The following is an 18,980-nucleotide window of genomic DNA, read 5'->3' as shown; positions in this document are numbered from 1 at the left end:
AAAGTGAGGGCTATAGGGTGATTTGGGTTGGGCATGTTAAAGTTAGGGTTGTGGATAAGGTTCAAGTCTGATAATTTCATTGCTCACCCTATGGTAAATCAAAAGTCATAAGCACAAACTTTAGCTTTCCCTAAATTTGTGTCTCTTTCCCTGCATGGATTTCCCAGCTGTGACATCCAGGATTTGTCCTGAAGTGAGAATGCTCATAGCACAAAAGCACAGCCATGAATGCAACCAAATGTTAAATGGGAATAAAATGGATCAAAACAAAAAAGTGTCATAAAACAGGCAGTCCAGTTGCTTTTCACTTACAGTTTTTGTTTGGAAAATCCATGCAAGATAGAAAATAGTTGCTTGATTTTTTTCTTTTGTCATGAAACTTTTGTTCTGGGCTATATCCAAATATTTTTCATTCCAAAACTTAACTAAGTTTGTGTCAAAACATTTCTGATTCTTGCATTTGCCACATATTGCTTGGAATGGAGTTAATTACTTTATATAGGAATCCTATGAACTGCATTTTACACACCCACACACTAATAGGCACTGCCATAGGAAAGTGGACACTTTTCGCAGTCATTGCATCCTGCACAAGGGTGTGATTTCAGATAACTCATGCCTAATTACAGACCTAATGATTCCCTTTAACCTGCCTGCAGCCTGTCCCAGGTGGGCTTTCGGTGTGGGCTGCTCACAGGAGTGTCAGTGTGTGAAGGAGCACACGCTGGGGTGCAGTGCACAGAACGGGACCTGCAGCTGCAAGCCTGGATATCATGGCAAGAAGTGCCAGAAAGGTACAGCAGGAAGGGATGTTCCCCCTGTCTTTTTATTCCTTTGTCCTCTCTGCATGCCTCCTTCCTCCTCCCATGAGCTTTACTGTGCTGCTGCTAATGGTAAATTCATATTCCACTAATTATTTTGTCTCTGATTTTTCATATTGCAGGCTCTGTGAGTGCCCGATATCACAGAGCCTGCAGAGACACCACTGGGAATGCAGTGCAACAGTGCTGTTTTTCAGCAATCTAGAAACCAAACTCTATTACAACTCTAAATAATGAAGATTGTGGGAGTTTTCACTTTTGCTCTTTTTTTTTTTTCATGCAGACAGCAAATAAGTGGCAAAAACTGTGTTTTACACGAGGAGGCTCATTTGTAAATGGTTTGTAATGCTGTTTTCCTTTAGCTTTCCAGGTCTTTGAATTCAGGATATTCTGTGTAGTTTTGGGCATAGTTCAGAGAGAATTGTGTTCTGCATTCCTGTTTGTATGTCTCTGTAGGCAGAGCTGGAGTAAAGCAATATTCTCCCTCACAGTTCTTCCCTGGGCACACAGTAACACATCAGATTCATGGCACTGCATTTGGGAGTTTGGTGAAGAATGGGAGTGATGATATTTCATATCTTCGTAGTCTAATATAGCCTCAAGTACTCTCATTCTGTTTCTGGGTTGCATTTAAGCAACGACTTCTTAGCAGTGAGTGTGGGTGTGTTTAATTGTTGCTTCCACTTCATTATCAACACCTCTGAAATATGTGTTACAGTAGATTTTTCTGTCAAGTTCTGCTAATTATTGTTCTGACTTCTGTTAAGTTTCTTTATCTCTTCCATTTCCTCACACACACCGTGCCTTTACTTTCATTTTCCAGCATGCACACCAGGCTTTTATGGGGCTGGCTGCAAACTGAGGTGCAACTGTTCCACCAACGTTTTGTGTGACCATGAGACGGGAGCCTGCAAACATCCGTGCCCGCCTGGTTTCCATGGAGAAAAATGCCATTCCTGTAGGTACTCACTGCAAGTTTCCCTGGGAGGTACACACTAGGTGGGAAAGCTTACTATGTACCTTATGTTCAGATGCAGAAGCTGCAGATAAAAAAGTACAGTTGTTGTTAGAATAAGACAGTGACGCTGACGTAGATCACTCTGTGCCAGCACAGCTCTGTTTAAAATTACTATAGAGGGTGAATCCTGTTATCTTTCAAATGCTTTGCTGTATTAATCAGCTCTTTGGGTTTCCTCTGACAGCTTGCCAGCCCGGGAGGTTTGGGGTGGACTGCAGGCAGAGCTGCAGCTGCGGGGGAGCACCCTGCGACCCAGAGACTGGGCATTGTATTTGCCCAGCTGGGAAAACTGGTGCCATGTGTGAGAGAGGTACGTTCCATGTGGGGTTAGGGTAGGGAGTGCTTTGCTTTGGCAGAGAGGGTGAAGAGCTGGATTATGGCATTGTCTACCAAAACTGCTGCAACCCAATGTGCTTTGCTTGAAGTACAGGTAAAGGGTGAGTCTTGATGGAGAACTTATGACATCCACTCAGTGGGATTGCTCATAGAAAGTGCAGTTATCCTATCGTGTCCTCCCAACTCCATTAATAACAGTGATTTGTATGCTGGCCTAGGTGCACAAAGTGTGCCCTTGGAGCTCTTGCAGAGAGTCGGTATGAGAGAATGGTTCAGGCTAGAAGATACATCTGGAGGTCACTTGGTTCAATCAGAATAGGACTTGGAATCAATGAAGGAAACGAAAAGGAATGCATTACTCTGGAAAACTGATAAAGGAGTGAATAAATTCTCCAGGACATTGCATTGCCATGGGGTCAGGGCTTTCCCCTCTGCTATTTGCATGGGAGGTGAATCTGGGTATGAAAAACAGGATGCCAATTATACCAGCTAGAAATGCAGCTCTTCAAAGCACCTCCTGCATCCAGCCCAGCAGAAATACAAATGCAGCCCTCTTCTCCTGAGCTTCATTCTAGATTTTCCTTGGCTGAGTGTGGAAATTCATTTTTCATATATACCCATATGCTCACAGTGTTACTGGATCAAAAACCAAACCAAAAAACAGACATGCAAGGCAAGCTGGAAGAGAGCCTTTGTGTCTGCCTTTAGATGTATTCCTGCATGCTGCACTGTAGGGTTCTGTTGGCTCTTTCAGAGGGTTTCCCTTGAAAGCGCTTTCAGTCCACAGAGATAACATAATGCCTGGGTGAAAATTCAGCTTCTGGTGTGGATTTTGCCTTCTTTCTGTTCTGTGAGATTTTTGTGGCATTAGGGACACTGACCCAAAATAAAGCACTCTGCAGCCTGAGATGTTTCCCAGATCGAGTTTGACTATGTTTTGCAGACAGAGGCAGGTAACAGATAAACGCCAAAAAAAGGCTAAACTGTATCCTAAATTGATGTTATAATTAAAGCCATATTTAGTTAGAAAGGCAATATTAAATAGCCATAATACTTGCATTGTAGTTCTGATTGCTTGGTGAGAGGTGCTGAGCAACTGGCCCCATGGGTTATATAGGCAGCAGTGCAAATTTATTGCACTGATTCTGTATTAAAGTGTGAGGACAAAGAGTGATATCACAGACCATGAGAATACCCTCAAGCCCCCAGTCTATGCTGCTGGAGCACGGCTCCTTCCTCAGCTGAGTGTGTTGAGGCTGCCAGGACAGACAGACATTCAGGACAGAGTGCTTCATGCAAGGCTTCCATGCTGGCATGTGTTTTCTCCTTGTTCATCACAAAATCACCCAGTGCTTTGGAGAAGATTTTTCCTCTGGCTGATACTGATGGGCAGAAGTATCCAAAAGGCAAAACTGTTCCGCTTACAGGATTCAGCCCTAGCCACTCAGTACACAAATTGCAGATGCTTCCTTCATTTCACCATTTTGCTTCCTGGATCCAGCTAGTGCATGTTTTAGGGGACAAGCTGTTGCTGTCTCGTTTGAAAAGATCTGTGCCTGAATTATTATCTAGTTTGCTCCTCTGCTTTCAGCCTGCCCTGTTGGATACTATGGACAAAACTGCCTGCTGCCATGCAGCTGCAGCAGTGATGCTTTTTGTCACCACATCACTGGGGAGTGCGTGTGTCCCCCTGGCTGGACTGGTCACGACTGCAAGCACCGTAAGTCAAACACAGACTTGCTATCCATCACATGTGGTATCTCACAGAGACTCATCTGCTACTGTAAGAGCCAGCTCTGTTTGTTCTTAGCCTATTACGTTTTTTTTTTCATAGACTTTCGCTAATCTTATTGCTCATGAAATGGTGTATTTGTGGGTTTGCACAGCCTGGATGGATATAATCCTTAATTATCTAGGTTCAAAGTGTTGAAATAGATGGCCGATGAAGCACCAAGTATTGATATAAGCTCTTGTTTCAACACTGTGGAACCCTTTGCCCACTGTCGGCACTTTGACTGACAGTTCTGTTTTTCATTTCCTGCACATATTAGTTTAAAGATTAGTTCCTCCATTTTTCACACTGTTTAGGGGAGATTTATCCAACAGGTGAGTGACATGTACAGTCTTGTGTCTTAAGGTCACCCCCTAACTTGTACATACAAATGCTGGGAGAACCTCTGTTCTCTGGAAGAGCAGCACATCCTTTCATTGACTTTAGCGTAGCTCTCTGCGTTGGTGGCAATGTAAGAGCCCAGATTTGCCCTTTTTGGACAGCACTATTGGAATGCCAACCCGTTCTGGTTGATTCTCTCCTTTTGTTCCGTTTACATCTTTTCTGCTTGATCTGTTACAATCCCTCTTGCAAAAATCCAAGAGAGCACAAAGCTCTCTCTAAACTTAAAATTAATACCAGTTAATTGCAGGTGTTGACAGAAGCAAGTTTTTTGGATCTGGCTTCTCAAGCCTGATGCTGAAGAAAATTCTGGGAGAATTTGAAGCCTCCTCCAATTTGTGAATTTTAAGTTCAACCAGTAAGAAATACATGGAGCCATTTAGATAACTTCCCAGAAATCCTCAGGCTGTCTAAAGAATTACGTGACCATGGCAAAGAAAAGCTTTTATTTCTGTTTGGGAAGAGCTATGACAAAAGTTGTTTTGCAGAAACCTCTCAGTCAGACAGCTCTTCAGCTATTGCAGCCTGGGCATGAAACAGATATTCAGCTCCAAAACCGTTTTTTCTGGTCCTAATTGACATATTCATCCTTACTCTTACATGAAAGGAAGGAGATGCTGCGCTTTGGCTGTGGCACGCTGTCATAATCGTGTTATATGATTTTCAGAATGAAAGCGGCGCGATGCCTGAACAAAGACGCTGAGGTTTCTCTGTGTCCACATTTCATCTCCCCGTATTGTGAAAAGAAATCTTAGTCATGCTTCCAGTTTTAGCTGTGCTTGTCTTAAAACAAGGGGTGTTTTTCTTTTCCAGCAGCCACTGTCAACACACAGCTGGGAGAGAAAAACTGCTTCAGGGTGATTTGCAACCGTTTGAAAATCTGCTACGATTTTCTGTAGAAACTCTCCAGACAATGAAGGCGATCCCATGAAGCTGAGCTTCCTTTTCCCCCTTTCCCTGTAAATTCTCAAGTATGGAGATCCTTCTTGTTTATTTTTTGTTTTCGTTGAGTTTTAGAAGAGTTCAGGCGCTCGTATAGAGATAGAGAGATAAAACACACGTTTCTCAGTAGAGGAGAAAAGAGGCATATATTTTTCTCCTAGGACTTTGCTTGTCCCTGCTTCCCTCCCATTCAATAAACGGTTTGTACTAAAATAAAAATATCCCTCTGCACAGAAATGAGGAATCCTTATCTGTCTTGCCAAAAGTCAAAGGCGAGTGTTCCAACACCAGGCACTCGAGCCTTCCGTACATACCTGAAAAAAGCTTAATTTTCAGAGGCAGCCCACTTCTGAGGCTCCCATTTTCTTCTGTCATTTCAAGGCCAGAAAGCCAGCTATTAGATTATTTGAAGTCTGAATCCCTGCCTAACACACGACAGCCAATCTCATCCAGTCACACTTCTGCCGAGCCCATTTCCATGTCCTTGACAAAGGCAGAAAGACACCCAGCTTTCAGGAGGGGGAGAAGCTGCCTTCTCATTCAGAACTTCTGCAGGTGGCTGGCTGCTAACAAGTTACATGTTGTACAACCAGCTAATCCCAGTTATGCCTATTTTTGCTTTATCAGTTAACAGCTGATATTTTACCCCTACGAACGTCTCTGTGCTTATTTTGCATCCTTTCTGTTCTCTTATTTATAAGTGAAATCATCCCTCGGCCGAGCTCAGAGCTCGTTCTCAACATAAACACTGCTTTGCATTGCAGCTTGCAATAGCGGCCACTGGGGACAGCGCTGCGAAAACTCCTGTGCCTGCAATAACAGCGATGGGAGCTGCGATCCTGTCACCGGGTCCTGCTTCTGTGAGCCAGGATTCACCGGGGAGCACTGCGAGCAGAGTGAGTCTCCCTTTTGTCAGCAAAGGGAATTTGGAAAAGCAAGGAGCAGGAATTTGTCCTCCTTGCAGCCGCCTGCTGGGTTTCAGCAGGGTCCAATGCTGTCACTAATTTGGATCCCAGACAAGTTATTTTCAGGCCTAAATGGCTGTTTTGAATCTTAGGATTTAATGTGAGTAATAAGATTTGATGTATGTTTGGTGTGTAGCGTAAGGTTTTCCATATTGGTTATATTTATTCAGTTGTAGGTATGCATATCTTCATAAATGCTCTTTAAGACCAGGCATTGAGAAGTGTTTCGTGTGGACATAACAGATGCAGGATCAAGAAGATTTAGGATCCTCCAGTAATTAACAACAAGAATGTCCCATGGCCTTACCAGCGACCCAGGATCTCCACCAATCCATCTCCAGCAGGGGTCAATAGCAGATGCCCTGAGAGGATAAAAACAGTCATATAGAGGATTTCTGATACGTTTTCCCAGGCTTCAGCAATTTGTCATTTGGAAGTTTCTTAAAACAGAAGCAATGTGTCTATATTTAATACAGTTTGGTATTTTCTTCCAACTAATGTGCCTATTCCCTTTTTTGATTCCATGCAAACATTTGGTATCCACTCATCTCGTGGCAGTAAGTTGCATAGTTAAGCTATTTTGTTATTGTTGTTATTGTTGCTATTGAAGAAAATGAAGATTTTATCTATTAAACAGTCTTACAGTAGCACAGAACCAGCTGCCAGAATCTCAGTAGTGCAGGCAGAATTATCTGCTGGTGTCACACAGAAATGTCAGAACAATTAATCTGGAGTGGTGACCCAAAGGCAAAAACCCTCAAAAGACTATCTTAGGGCTCTTACTGCTGTTGGCCCACAGGGAGTGAAAGGACTGCTATGGGAAGGCCGTAGCTGCCAACTCCACTTGTCCTTCTCTCTTGACCTCTCTAAAAATGCCATCTCTGCAGATAGGAAGCAGACAAAGAGCTGGTCTTCATCTTCTCTGACAGAGGAAGCAGGGAAGCCATTGCTTCTGACAAAGCTTTTGGCTACCCCTGATGTTCCCTCGTTAGATTTGCTGTTTTCTTCAGTCTGTGTTTTGTTCCACTTTAATTATATGTATTTGATGCCTAGGCATCTCTACATTTCAGCTTGTCCAAAATATCTAATGTCAATTAGGCAACTGGCCCTGTTCTTGACTAATTTTCCTATAACCATGGAAGAAGTTATTTTCGTTCTCAAGTGCTGCCTTTTCCTTCAGATAGAGAGCAGCATGCAAATCTTTTCAAACTCTGAACATGAACTGCTGTGGAGATGTAACCATTAATCTGTCCCACAGATGTAACGTGTTAGGCTGTCCCATGAATGTGATGTGTTTTAAAGCAGAGCCCGAGAGTGAATTATGCAGCTGTCTGCAGCAGTCCATCACGTTCCATATTTTCTCCAGCTTTCTAGGGAATGAGGATTTGCAGGAAAACAGAGGATATGGCTCACAAGGAGGCAGTGGGGATGGGAGCCTTCCCCTCCTGGCAATAGGTGTCCCGGAGGACTTGGGCATGTTAGCAGTGCTAGACCATCAAGCAGAAAGAGTGGAGTTGCTGGCTTTGCTGCTCTCACAATCAATATATTTTTTCCTGAGCGGAATTCAGTCTTCTAACACCCTGACATTTTCCTAAACAACGGAGTTTTAATAAACAAGCCCTAGGAGAGCACTTAATGATATCAGATGTAAGGCATTACCTTAACACCTCGAATCCTCTTTTGCAAGCAGTAAGAATTTGTTTGTCTAAAAATTTCTCTCTGCTACATCATTCACCCCGTATCTGGTTTGGATTCCTTGCTGCAGGATGTCCTGAAGGAAGCTTTGGTCCCAGCTGCAAGCACAGCTGCCAGTGCCAGAACGGGGCTGCGTGTGACCATGTGAGCGGAGCCTGCACGTGCAGTGCTGGATGGACTGGGACCTTCTGTGAGAAAGGTGATGTGCCTGCACTGCTCCCCATCCTTTTGTGCATTGAATACCATGCATCTGTGGGTGGATCTTCCAAGGGAACTCTTTAAGAACAACCAACCTTTCAGCTTAACAAATCTGACAGGTCATCTCCTATGATAATTTGCTAGAGTTGGAATGGACTGGATAGATTTCTTAGGGATGTTGTTGTGAGCCAGTTCATGGCATCATCTAATGTGTTGTGTCCTTGTGCAGATCATAAAAATATACAGCTTTGGGTGCAGCAGGAATAGCACATAGTCAGACATTCAAAAAATTGTTTCTTAATGATTGAAAGTTTAATAAGTGATGATCATTACATCAAAACCACAGTTATTTTATTCCAAAAACCTTATCAGCTAATTTATGATGGTAGCATTAAGAGGGAAATGGCAGCACTCGCAGGACCCTACTGCCCTCTGATGGGAAAGTGCTGCACAGCCTCCCTGCTCACATAGCAACATGGGGCTTAGTGTTTTCCTCCTATTCTTACCAGGGGTTGTTCTATGAAACGAATATTCTTTCCAAAGCTCTGTTACCGAGCGTGTCTCATAATTCATGGTACCTACATTGTGACCCTTTTAAAAGTCACACTTTCTATTTTAACCTTATTTTCATAAATTTTTGTTTTGTTCTGTTGTTTTTTTGCTCTGGAACACAGAAATTCCTTGTAATGCATGAATACAGGGCTGTCATTCCCAAGCAAGACAGTGCACATCCTGTAACTCCTTTGTTATGTTGTCATAGGTATGACATCAGGAGCTGACAAGCCAAATCACCTGGTTTGGGTCTGTTTAGTTAGAAATTAAGTCATACTACTTGAGAAATATTAGTTGTGGATACATCAAAAGCACTGGTTTCTGCTGGACTGTGACAATACTGAAAAAGCAATGCTGTTGTCTGTGTGGTGTTCTGTTCATTTCGGCAGGAATCAAAAGGAGGACAAACTGGCTAAATATCCTTCTGCAAAGTAGGTGTGAGGAACAGGGGGAAACCTGGGTGATACAATTGGGAGAGAAAATAAAAAACAACCGAATTCCAGTTTCCAAATCAGATTGGACATAGCTTTTTAAATAGTTGGAGGACTGTAGAGGTGAAAGTGGAATTTTGTGCCTGTTGCTCATGACCTTGAGTTGCCGCCAGACCCCGTTTCCCACGTTTTCTTTCAGGCAGGCTGAGTGTTTGCTCTGCACTGATCTGTTTTACCTTTTCACATAGAAAATTACAGCTAGAACAGTTAGGTTGGCTTCAAAAAAGTGAAGGCAGAGGAAAACGTGTGGGTGGCTTGCCCTTGCTACAGCTTTCCGGCACTTCTCCCAGGAGCTGTAGCACTTCTGTTTTTAGTGGCTTGGCTTCCTTTTGGCAGGGATGTGCTTTTTGCTGTGCTCTTGACAATCCACCCACATGGGCCAAGCCTGTGTGAGGATGCAGAGATGCAGACTGGAGCTGCCAAGTTGCCTCGTGCTCCCAGCAAACTGCTGGTGCTTCATCCCAGGGCCAGGAAGGCTTTTCCATCATAACATTGAATGTGACAATTTTGCAGCCTCCTAACTTTGAAGTCTTAGGAGACGGCAATGTTTCCAGTAGCTAAAGGAAGCCCATGAACAGGAGGTAAATCAACTCTTTGAAAGATAATAGCAGGATAAGGAGTAATGGTTTTAAATTGAAGGAGGGAAGATTTAGGTTGCATGATCAGGGGGAAGTTCTTTACCAAGAGAGTGGTGAGGTGCTGGAACAGCTGCCCAGAGAGGTAGTGGATGCCCTGTCCATCCCTGGAGGTGTTCAAGGCATCCATCAGGTTGTATGGGGCACTGGGCAGCCTGGGCTGGTATTAAATGGGGAGGTTGGTGGCCCTGTCGGTGACTGGGAGGTTGGAGTTTGATGATCCCTGAGATCCCTTCCAACCCAAGCCATTCTATGATTCTATGATAATGTTTTCAGATCTCAGAGATAGAGAGGGAGAAAAAAATATTTCAGCATTCGCTAAAATGCTAAAAAAAAAAAAAAAAAAAAAAAAAAAAGATTGTTTTGCAATTTCAGCTTGCCCAGAAGGATTTTTTGGGCTTGACTGCCACCAGGTGTGCAACTGCAAGAACGCTGCAGGCTGTGACCATGTCCTGGGGACGTGCCGCTGCCTCCCGGGCTGGAGGGGCGAGACCTGTGAGCAGCGTAAGTACAGTGACAGCTGGGCTCTGCTGGGTGTGGGGCTGGGGGCTACAGGGTGGTACACACATTAGATGGGTCATCTTCCTGCCCAACAGTAGCAAAAAAATGAAACAATTAGCAGCAGTGCAAATAATCCACTTTTTTTTCTTGTTTTTTAGCTGATGTTGGGACTTTTTCAAGTATTTTAGGCATCGTTTATTGAATAGCAGTGCTGTTATCTGACTGGATCTCAGCTTTACATTTTGAGAAGTGTAAGGAGACGAAGTGTTTTGTCTGTGTTGCTCAGGTAGCTTTCGATTACAATGTGGCACATTACAGATGTACAGTGTGGAAAAATGAGAGCTGGGACTGTTGCATTATATAGCCAGGAGAAAGTAGTTATAGAAGTAATTCCTAGAAAAGTTATTATTATTTTTTTAAAATATCAGTTTCTTGGGTTTTCATACGTGCAGATCATCCCACAGTATTGGGATTGATAAGACTTCTGTATGTCTGTGTGTATACCATGTAAAATTGGCTCTTCTGAGAAAGTAGTCACCAAATTTCATCGGAAATGGTACTATTTTCTGTAGCTACATGGCATTACAAGTGTTTTCAGGTGTTAACTACTCAATTAATTTCCTAGTCTCACATCAGGGTGATGCCATGGTCTATACTTCCTTTTGAAAACACAACTGCTTTCTGAGCACTGTGCTGTAGACTGCTGTCTGAAGCAGCAGTATACACGGACCCAAATTTTGCTGATAGTAAATGCTTATTTCCAAGATTTCTTTAACCCATAGGCTGCAGATTTCTGCAATAGAAAATATGTTTAACTTAGAAAACAGAGAGAAATGATACTTGCATTGAAGCAGTCTGATTTTCCACTGCAATATATCCAGCCCTAATTGAGGGCTGCATTTGCTCCTGGCATCTTTCCCTCATTTGCCCTCCACCACCCAACATGGCCCCCGAAAGGATTTCTCCCATAAGATCCCTGGCCCTTTTGAACCAGCAGTCTGTCCCTTTGGCCCTTCCCTGCTCTTTGGGCTGTCCTAGAGATGGGAAGCTTTCTCCTCTCATACTTCATTAAATTCACTTAGGAAATACATCTCTTTGTCAGCGGCCTTGTGGCCCTTAGAAGCTATCCATCCACTTGCACTGCAGTTGTTAAAGCCCTGTGCCAGCTAATTTCTTTCTCCTTTGGTTTAAGATTGCAAATCCTACAAGGTCTCTTCTGCCAATAAGTAAAAGAGCAAGGTCAGCCAGCAGTGTGGTATGGCATCCTGCTCTTTCCTTGGCTGGATGGTGCATCTCCATTCTGACTTGAATGCTGTCTGGTAGCACCTCGCACTACAGCAGTTATTACTAAAATAGATGGCAGTGCCCCTTTTCAGATCATCTGGTCGTGCACCCCTCCCTGTCCCTGCCTGGTGTTAATATTCACCCTACTCTGTCCTGGGGATTGCCAGCTCTGGCAGCTGGGAGATCAGCATTTGTTTTCAAATAATCAGATTGCAGGCAATGTGCTGGAGGATACTGAGGAATAATTTTGACATATGGGATTTGAATTGATCTTAAGGTGGCCATGCAGTGAGTTTTATACACTGTATCTAATTACAGGAGATATGGACAGTAATGCCTTTTGTTAAAGCTGCCTGACACTTTCCATTACAAGACCATGTTTTGCAGTTGCTTATAAATGATTTATAATAATTTAGGATTTCTCCCTCCTCTTACAGATCTGTTTGGCAATTGTATTTTTTCATGAATGTCCACCTAAGATATTTTAGGAATCCAAGAAGGTGTTCTAGATACATTACCAATGTTTGAGAACATTTCAGCTTTACTTTGTTGAGTATCATGATGCCACAAAGATATAGCAGTGATGACTTGACACTTGGCATCTTTTTGTGCCAGAGATGTAATCTTCCCTTCTGCATACAAACTCATCCAAATTTTGTGACCTCCAAAAACGAGGAGAAATAATAACAAAATGGTGTCACAATATGTATGGACACTCAGCAAAGGTATTCTGCCCTTCTTTTTGTACAAAAATGCCTCTTTCTGAAGCAGCCATGGCTCCCCAGGACCTTCACAAGCAGTTTCCCTTATAGTAAACAGAGACCACATTGGTTTTACAGATAAAGAGTACAGAAAGATTGGTTCTTCCAAGAGCCTCTGCTCAGAGGCACTGATAACCAGAGCTTTGACATTTCACAGTATGTGAACACTTGACTTTGCAAATTTCCTGATATTTTAACAACATTTTGGGAAGCATAATCCACGGAAGCTGTATGAAATCCAATCTTCTGGGCACCCCACTGAGCCTTAGTGCACATCTTTTTCCCCACGCTCCCCTACGTTTTTGATAGATGTTGACTTCCAGACTGAATGTTTTGGCTTCCAGTTTCTTGTGTTCCTCTCTCTGCATGTAAAAGCAGATTTTAAAGACTTTGAATGAATAATTTCTCCTTTCACGGAGGAAAGGCACTGAGAGGAAAATGTTGAAGCAGGAAGAAATGTAATAATTTAAGCCTTGCTGATGCTTTCCTTTGCACTCATCATAAAGAGAGGAGGAAAAGCCCCAGGGATGTTCGTACACTCAGTTGAGGAACTGTGTGAAAGTAACTGCAACATATCACTTATCTTATTCTTCAGAAAAGTGGTTTGATAACTAAGATTGTCCTAGAGAGAAGCTAAAAGAAGTTTGTTTGCACCCAGTAGAATACTTAAAGTTTTCTCCTCCAGAAATTTCTGCTTTCTTACTACAGTTTTCACTAGAAAACTCTTTTGTCTTCATGGTAAGTATAACAAGAGCTTAGCACACATGCTCCAAAAACCTCACTCAAACCACTAGTAACCAGTCAGGGGACATGGTTATGAGCTGGTTTTTCCTTTGGCTTGGTTGTGATATAGTTCTGGTCTGTATTGTGGAAATGTTTAGTTCTGCTCCCAAAACTGAGCCAAAGCTCTGTAAGATGGGCTGAACCCATCAACTAGAACTTGGCAATCAGGCAGCGTTTGCAGAACAATCTTTGACTGTGATGGGACTGCGCTCCTGCACTTCCTTGTGGTTTTAATGTGGATGGGTTCCAGGTATGTGAAAAAAAATGAATTGTTGGGAAGCCCTGGGAGAAATGGTGTCTGTGAGAACCATGTCTGGAAGCTGGAAGTCTCCAAATGGGAAGAGAAGGGCTGTGAATGGGTCAGATACTGTCAACCAAACATGCTCTCACAGTCAAGATGATTTCACTCCTCCATCCTGTCCCCAGGGACATTTCCTCCTGCAGCACTCCATCATGCTTCGCCAGCTGGCATCCTCAGGAACACAGAGGTTCTGGTGGAAAGAGATAGTTTGGGTGTGATCCTGGGAGATGTCCTATTCAGGGAGTGCAGGACACTTTTCTGGCTCGGGGATCTGAGCTGTTCTTGTCCCTACAGCACGTGCCAGCAGGGCTGCAGGGAGGAGAGGCTCTGACGGCTCCATGCATGTGAGTGGGAGCTGCTTGCTGCAGACACAGCCGTGCAGTGAGGCTCTCCAAATTCACCAACTCTCTCTGCACGCTGTGGGGGATGTTCCAAGAAACCAGAACAGCAGGATTGCCTGTTTTCCACCATATATCCAAACCTTCAGAGCAATGGAGACCAGAGAAATTTTAACACTGCCATTCTTCATGGGTGGCAGCACTGCAGCGAGATGGTTTTATTAAACTTTCACCTGGGACCCAGCTGCTTAACTGAACGTGTTGGAAATATCACTCCTCTCTGACCAAAGAATGAGGCTCTGGGTGAGCTGGTGCATCCAACTGTGAAAAATGAACAATGAAAACAATGAAGTTGTCAGGTCTCTTACCAGGATGCAAATAAATACCCAGGCTGTCAGGCCAGTGGTGCTGCTGGACCATTAGTTCAGCACAAAGGAATTCTGCAAGGCAGGGGGATGACAGCTGATCCATCACCCCAGCAATCCTACCCTTTTGTGGAAGTCTCCTCAGAATGTGCTATGATACATATTTTTAAGGCACATTATTTAGTGTCAGAGGTGGTTAATGCACGGACTTATGCACCATTAAGTTGTGAAAGGCATGTTGACAGAAGGCAATTTGCAACTGGCACTGGGTTTGTTGTGCGATGCCTCCTTGGATGCTCACTGATTGGGGACTCCTCTCATTGCAGCGTGCCAGGGGGACAGGTTTGGGCAGGGCTGTGCTCACACCTGCAACTGTCACAACGGAGCAATCTGTGATCATGTAACGGGGACATGTGCCTGCACCCCAGGCTGGGGAGGAGCCACCTGCCAACAAGGTATGGCCAGGGAGAAAAGTCCATAAGCTTCTATTTATGACACCAGGGCACACACTTTCTATGCTCTACTGTATTGTCCCATGCCTTTGATTGATTCACATCATTACGGTCACAGACACGGTCTAAATCCAGAACAAGTGAAAGGCACTGGGAGCTGCAGCTTTGAGCCCAACTCCAATGAGGCTTAAAGAAGAAGGCTGGCAAACTAAATGTCCTGGTTTGATCATTGATTGTCAAGCATACCCTTTTTCTTTAATGATATGTTTGGAGATTTCTGTGTTTTTTCTTTTTCCTTTGGAAGGAAGGAGGTAGAAAAAGTGTGTGAGGATGGGAAAGCCATCCCCCAGTCACTGCTTTGACAGAGGAAGAATTTGCTCCTGTTAGCATCCTAAAAAATCTGTCCATCTGGTACATGCCAGAGAAATAGGCTCTGCCCATCGGTTCTGGTTGTGATAGGCATTAGTAAACCTGTTTAACTTCAAATTAGGTGAACTGTAAACTGTTATCTGGCAGCTGTGGATAGCAAGATCATTGCCCATTGGAAAAGTAATTGTGATATAAGAGCACTGTACAGAGAGACGCTGGAAGCTGTGAAATCAATAGCTCTAGTCCTTGGTTTTGAGGAAGCTGGTGGAACCAAGGCTTGTTTTCCACAGGTGTGAACAGAAAGTCTTAAGGGCTTTGGTGGCCTGTAGTTAGCTCACTTCATCAGGCGTGCTTTCTCCTGTTTCATTCCTGGAGCAGTGTTACATTGTTACACCGATGTAATTACTTGCAAGTTATGGTCCCCATTTGTACCTCCTGCAGCACCAACAAAGCCACTGGGGCAATGGAAAGTGAAAGTTTGTGTCCTACCCATGTCCTCCTGCCCTCCTAACCCATGATTTTGCTGCTCTCTCCTCTCCCCAGCCTGTCCTCAGGGCTGGCACGGTGCCGGCTGCCTGCAGCGCTGCATCTGCCCTGGCCAGACTGCATGTGACCCCGTGACTGGAGAGTGCCAGTGTCCCAAGGGCCGGACAGGGACGTCCTGTGAGCTTGGTGGGTGTTTTCTCAGTCCTTTGGTACTCTTGTGCCTCATGTCACTGAGCTGTCACTGTGCTGTCTCACTGCTGAGTGTGAGGATGTGAGGTGCGGAGTGGGATGCTGGCAGAACTGCTGCAGCCATAATGGTTTAGATCACTGAGATTGCCCAGATTTAATGTAGTTTGTGCGTTTACATCTATGTAGATCCCTTAACAGCAATCTCACAAGCTCAGATCCCTCACAAGCAATCTCACTAGGTATCAGATGAGTGCAGTGTACGTTCAGTTTCTCCTTTGGCACAGTGTGATTTTTGTAAGCCATGAACACTGTTCTGCTGCACTGTAAACTGCTGAGGGACACAAGGGTCACCTGTAACACCATGTAACACCTCATAATGCCAACCTCACACCACTTCAGGCCTCACTTTCTCCTAGATCACTCTGTAGGGACCCATGAGTGTCAGCTCCCCCTCTGTGCACCTCGCTGTAAAAATATATGGTGCTTTCATATCTATAGAGATCATCTGTATATGTACTGTAGACATCATTATGAGTTTTCATTAATAACCAATGCTGAATGGTTTTATATTTTTAATATTTATTTCAATTACATTCTGTGGGCATCCAGCCTTCTGAGCTCCCATCACCATGCAGTGAACAAGCAACACACTGTCCCTGCTGCAGCACTAACTCATGCTCTCTGCCTGTTTCTCCCCACAGCGTGTCCCCCAGGATATTTTGGAGAGAGGTGTGAGGAGCAATGTGACTGCATTCACAGCGTGTCCTGCCACCCCCAAACAGGGGCTTGTCGCTGTGCCAGGGGGTGGCGAGGCAGGCACTGTGACAAGCGTGAGTGTCTGTGGGGCACGCATCCCATAGCCATCTTGGGATCCTTGCACTCCGAGTTGGTTTTGAGGGCCTGTCAAAGAGGAGTTTGGGGAGCAGCTTGGTGCCATCCTGCCCTGGTGCTAATGGGATTTGGTGTCCTCCTGCAGCCTGCTTGCCTGGCCACTACGGTGTGGGTTGTGCCCGGCGGTGCCACTGCCCTGCAGGCATCCCTTGCCACCACCTGACTGGTGAGTGCGGCTGTCCTCCAGGATTCACTGGCCATGGCTGCGAGAGAAGTAAGTCACAAGGATGCAAATAACTAAAAACTGTGGGGGTAACAATTAGTTTCTTCACTGTCTAAGGCAGAAGGAGCAACCTTTGCAGCAGTGAAGCTGGACAAGGATAGGAATGCAGTGCACAGCTGCGCTCCACATGCATATGTCACTCACCCAAATGGTTTGGCTGGTTCTGAACGCTGTGCCTGGTATGGTTTGGGCAGGTGAGGTTTGTCCTCTGGAGGTCCGTAGCCTTCTGACAGCCAACACAGACTGAACTGGATAAATATGACTTCCCCTCCCAGTAAAAGCTGCCACTCCTGTGTTTGCTTGGATAACCTACAGATGCAGCAGTGCTCCTGCTGCCCCTCCTATCCCTTAATGTCCTCTGGGCAAGGTAGCCTGGACAAAGCCTAGGGGAAGACGAAGGTCAGCTGTGCCTCTATTCAGAGCCACCACTAAGAACTAGACATGAGAAGTCTGAAAAATGGAAATGATGTCCTTGTCACCAGGCAAAGTGAAGCCCACAGAAATGTTTGTGCCAAAGCAGCTGTGCAAGTTTAAACTCTCTGCAAAAGGTAGAATGTCTTTATCCATATGTCTGGTCCCTGGTGAGTTATACTGTTATTTCAGTCAATTTTACCTGACATTTCCCTATGATTTTCTCTAGTGACAAGAGAACTGTATCTGGCCCTTGACAGTTGGGCACAAATTGACTGAACGAAACAAAATCAAGTGGTGAAGTAACCCCCAAGTAAATGCAATAAACCCAAAGTCCCGGAGGACGGTGTCGTTCTGTGGGCAGGGGTTTTATTCAATAAATTTCAGCTTGCTCTTTGTTTGAGTGCTATATTTACCAAGGCAAATTGAATTTATTGGTTTACATTTCCTCTTCCCCGAGCTTGTCCACCAAACACGTATGGCCAGAGCTGCAGCCAAACCTGTCGCTGCCGTGCTGAGGAGGACTGTCACCCCATCACTGGGCAATGTGTGTGCCACCCGGGGTACCACGGGGCCCTGTGCGACCGCCGTGAGTATCACAGATGGGATGCTCATCTTTTGGGGGGTCCCGACATGCAGGAGTGCTCAATTCATCTTATCCTTCAGCACTGACTGAGACACAGTGAGCAGAGTGCTAATTTACAGTAATAGCTGTGCCTGCCTTGTTGCGGGGGATTTACTTTTTCCTGGGGGCGAATGTGGTTTGCTACCTAAATTCTTTCTGATTTCACGCTGTGCTGAAGAACGTCAGTGTAATTCTCTGTGTTCACACTTCTCATCTTCAGCTACACCTGGATATTGATAGCACTTTCATTTCAACACACCTTGGCCAAAATGTTTCCCAAAATCTCTGAGTGCTGAAGTCGGGACAAATGGTTATGATAAAACGACAAGCTGCGATTGGCAGTAAATCTAAGCGATTCATAAAGGCAGTTAAGTTGCAAGGCCTTCTGAGGAACAATCAAATTAAACAAATTGTTAGTCTGGATTGAAAAACGGTGAGCAGTGTAGAGGACGGAATGCCAATTGGCTGAATGCTCCATCATAAAAAATATTCCCAGATCCACATGCCTCATGCTGGTATTTTAGGACATCTGTGAAGTTGTTTCTGGTGGAATGTGACAACTGATAAGAAACATATCCCAAAGTATCCAGAGAAAGGAGACAGTTAATTGCCTTTTTATTTACAACTTTAATTTTGTTTTTATTCTGTGCTTGTAATAGTCTGTCCTTTCAAGCTCAGTCTTTTTCTCTCAGGAAAATGCTGATTTTCCTTTCCTAGGAATTTAGTATGGCTGTGTTTGGGTTGCTTGGTTTTCACAGAGCACAAAGGGCAGCTGCAACATAGGCAGCTCTGGTAAGGGTTAAACTTGTGCGTTATTCTTTGAGCAGAAATGGCTAAGAGGCTCACTTTGGAGACAGACGTTTGTATTACCACCCTGTCATCAAAAGTTATTCTTTAAAATATAAATGTAAATGTAAGGATTGATTCTATCCTCCTTTGTACATCAGTTCTCACTGTGAGTGATTGAAATTCAACCTTCAAAATCTAGACTAAAGCCATCTGGATCCATTATACATTAGATTATAATAAATATTATAGCAGAGCAGTAGTGGAGATCAACTATTTAACAGCATCATTTTAAAAGACTTAATCATGGTTAGCCTATTACCTTTAACGTAGTAATCTTTCAGTAGTGATTACTCGTGCATATGGTACTAATTCTCCATAGATTGTAA

General features: G+C 44.2%; 1 protein-coding gene across 7 annotated transcripts in view; it reads left to right on the top strand.

The window, feature by feature from the left end:
- LOC128082672 (multiple epidermal growth factor-like domains protein 6) overlaps positions 1 to 18,980 on the top strand; it is a 160,061-nt gene that overhangs the window by 128,339 nt on the left and 12,742 nt on the right. For 6 of the 7 annotated variants that reach the window (XR_008207775.1, XM_052687083.1, XM_052687082.1 and 3 more), the window contains 12 exons: positions 660 to 794; positions 1,645 to 1,779; positions 2,024 to 2,149; positions 3,767 to 3,895; positions 6,055 to 6,186; positions 8,021 to 8,149; positions 10,202 to 10,330; positions 14,486 to 14,614; positions 15,524 to 15,652; positions 16,357 to 16,485; positions 16,632 to 16,760; positions 17,641 to 17,769. Coding sequence is in view for 6 of the 7 variants with exons in the window: in XM_052687083.1 (XP_052543043.1) it covers positions 660 to 794; positions 1,645 to 1,779; positions 2,024 to 2,149; positions 3,767 to 3,895; positions 6,055 to 6,186; positions 8,021 to 8,149; positions 10,202 to 10,330; positions 14,486 to 14,614; positions 15,524 to 15,652; positions 16,357 to 16,485; positions 16,632 to 16,760; positions 17,641 to 17,769 (1,560 nt within the window). In the remaining variant the exon portion in view is untranslated. The remainder of the gene's footprint in view (positions 1 to 659; positions 795 to 1,644; positions 1,780 to 2,023; positions 2,150 to 3,766; positions 3,896 to 6,054; positions 6,187 to 8,020; positions 8,150 to 10,201; positions 10,331 to 14,485; positions 14,615 to 15,523; positions 15,653 to 16,356; positions 16,486 to 16,631; positions 16,761 to 17,640; positions 17,770 to 18,980) is intronic. The other variant, XM_052687084.1, reaches the window with a different exon arrangement.

Source organism: Tympanuchus pallidicinctus, unplaced genomic scaffold (assembly GCF_026119805.1).
Source record: "Tympanuchus pallidicinctus isolate F22 unplaced genomic scaffold, pur_lepc_1.0 scaffold22, whole genome shotgun sequence".
In the NCBI taxonomy this organism is placed as follows: domain Eukaryota; kingdom Metazoa; phylum Chordata; class Aves; order Galliformes; family Phasianidae; genus Tympanuchus; species Tympanuchus pallidicinctus.
Note: the sequence above shows the minus strand (reverse complement) of the source record. Positions and strands in the feature narration are given on the sequence as shown.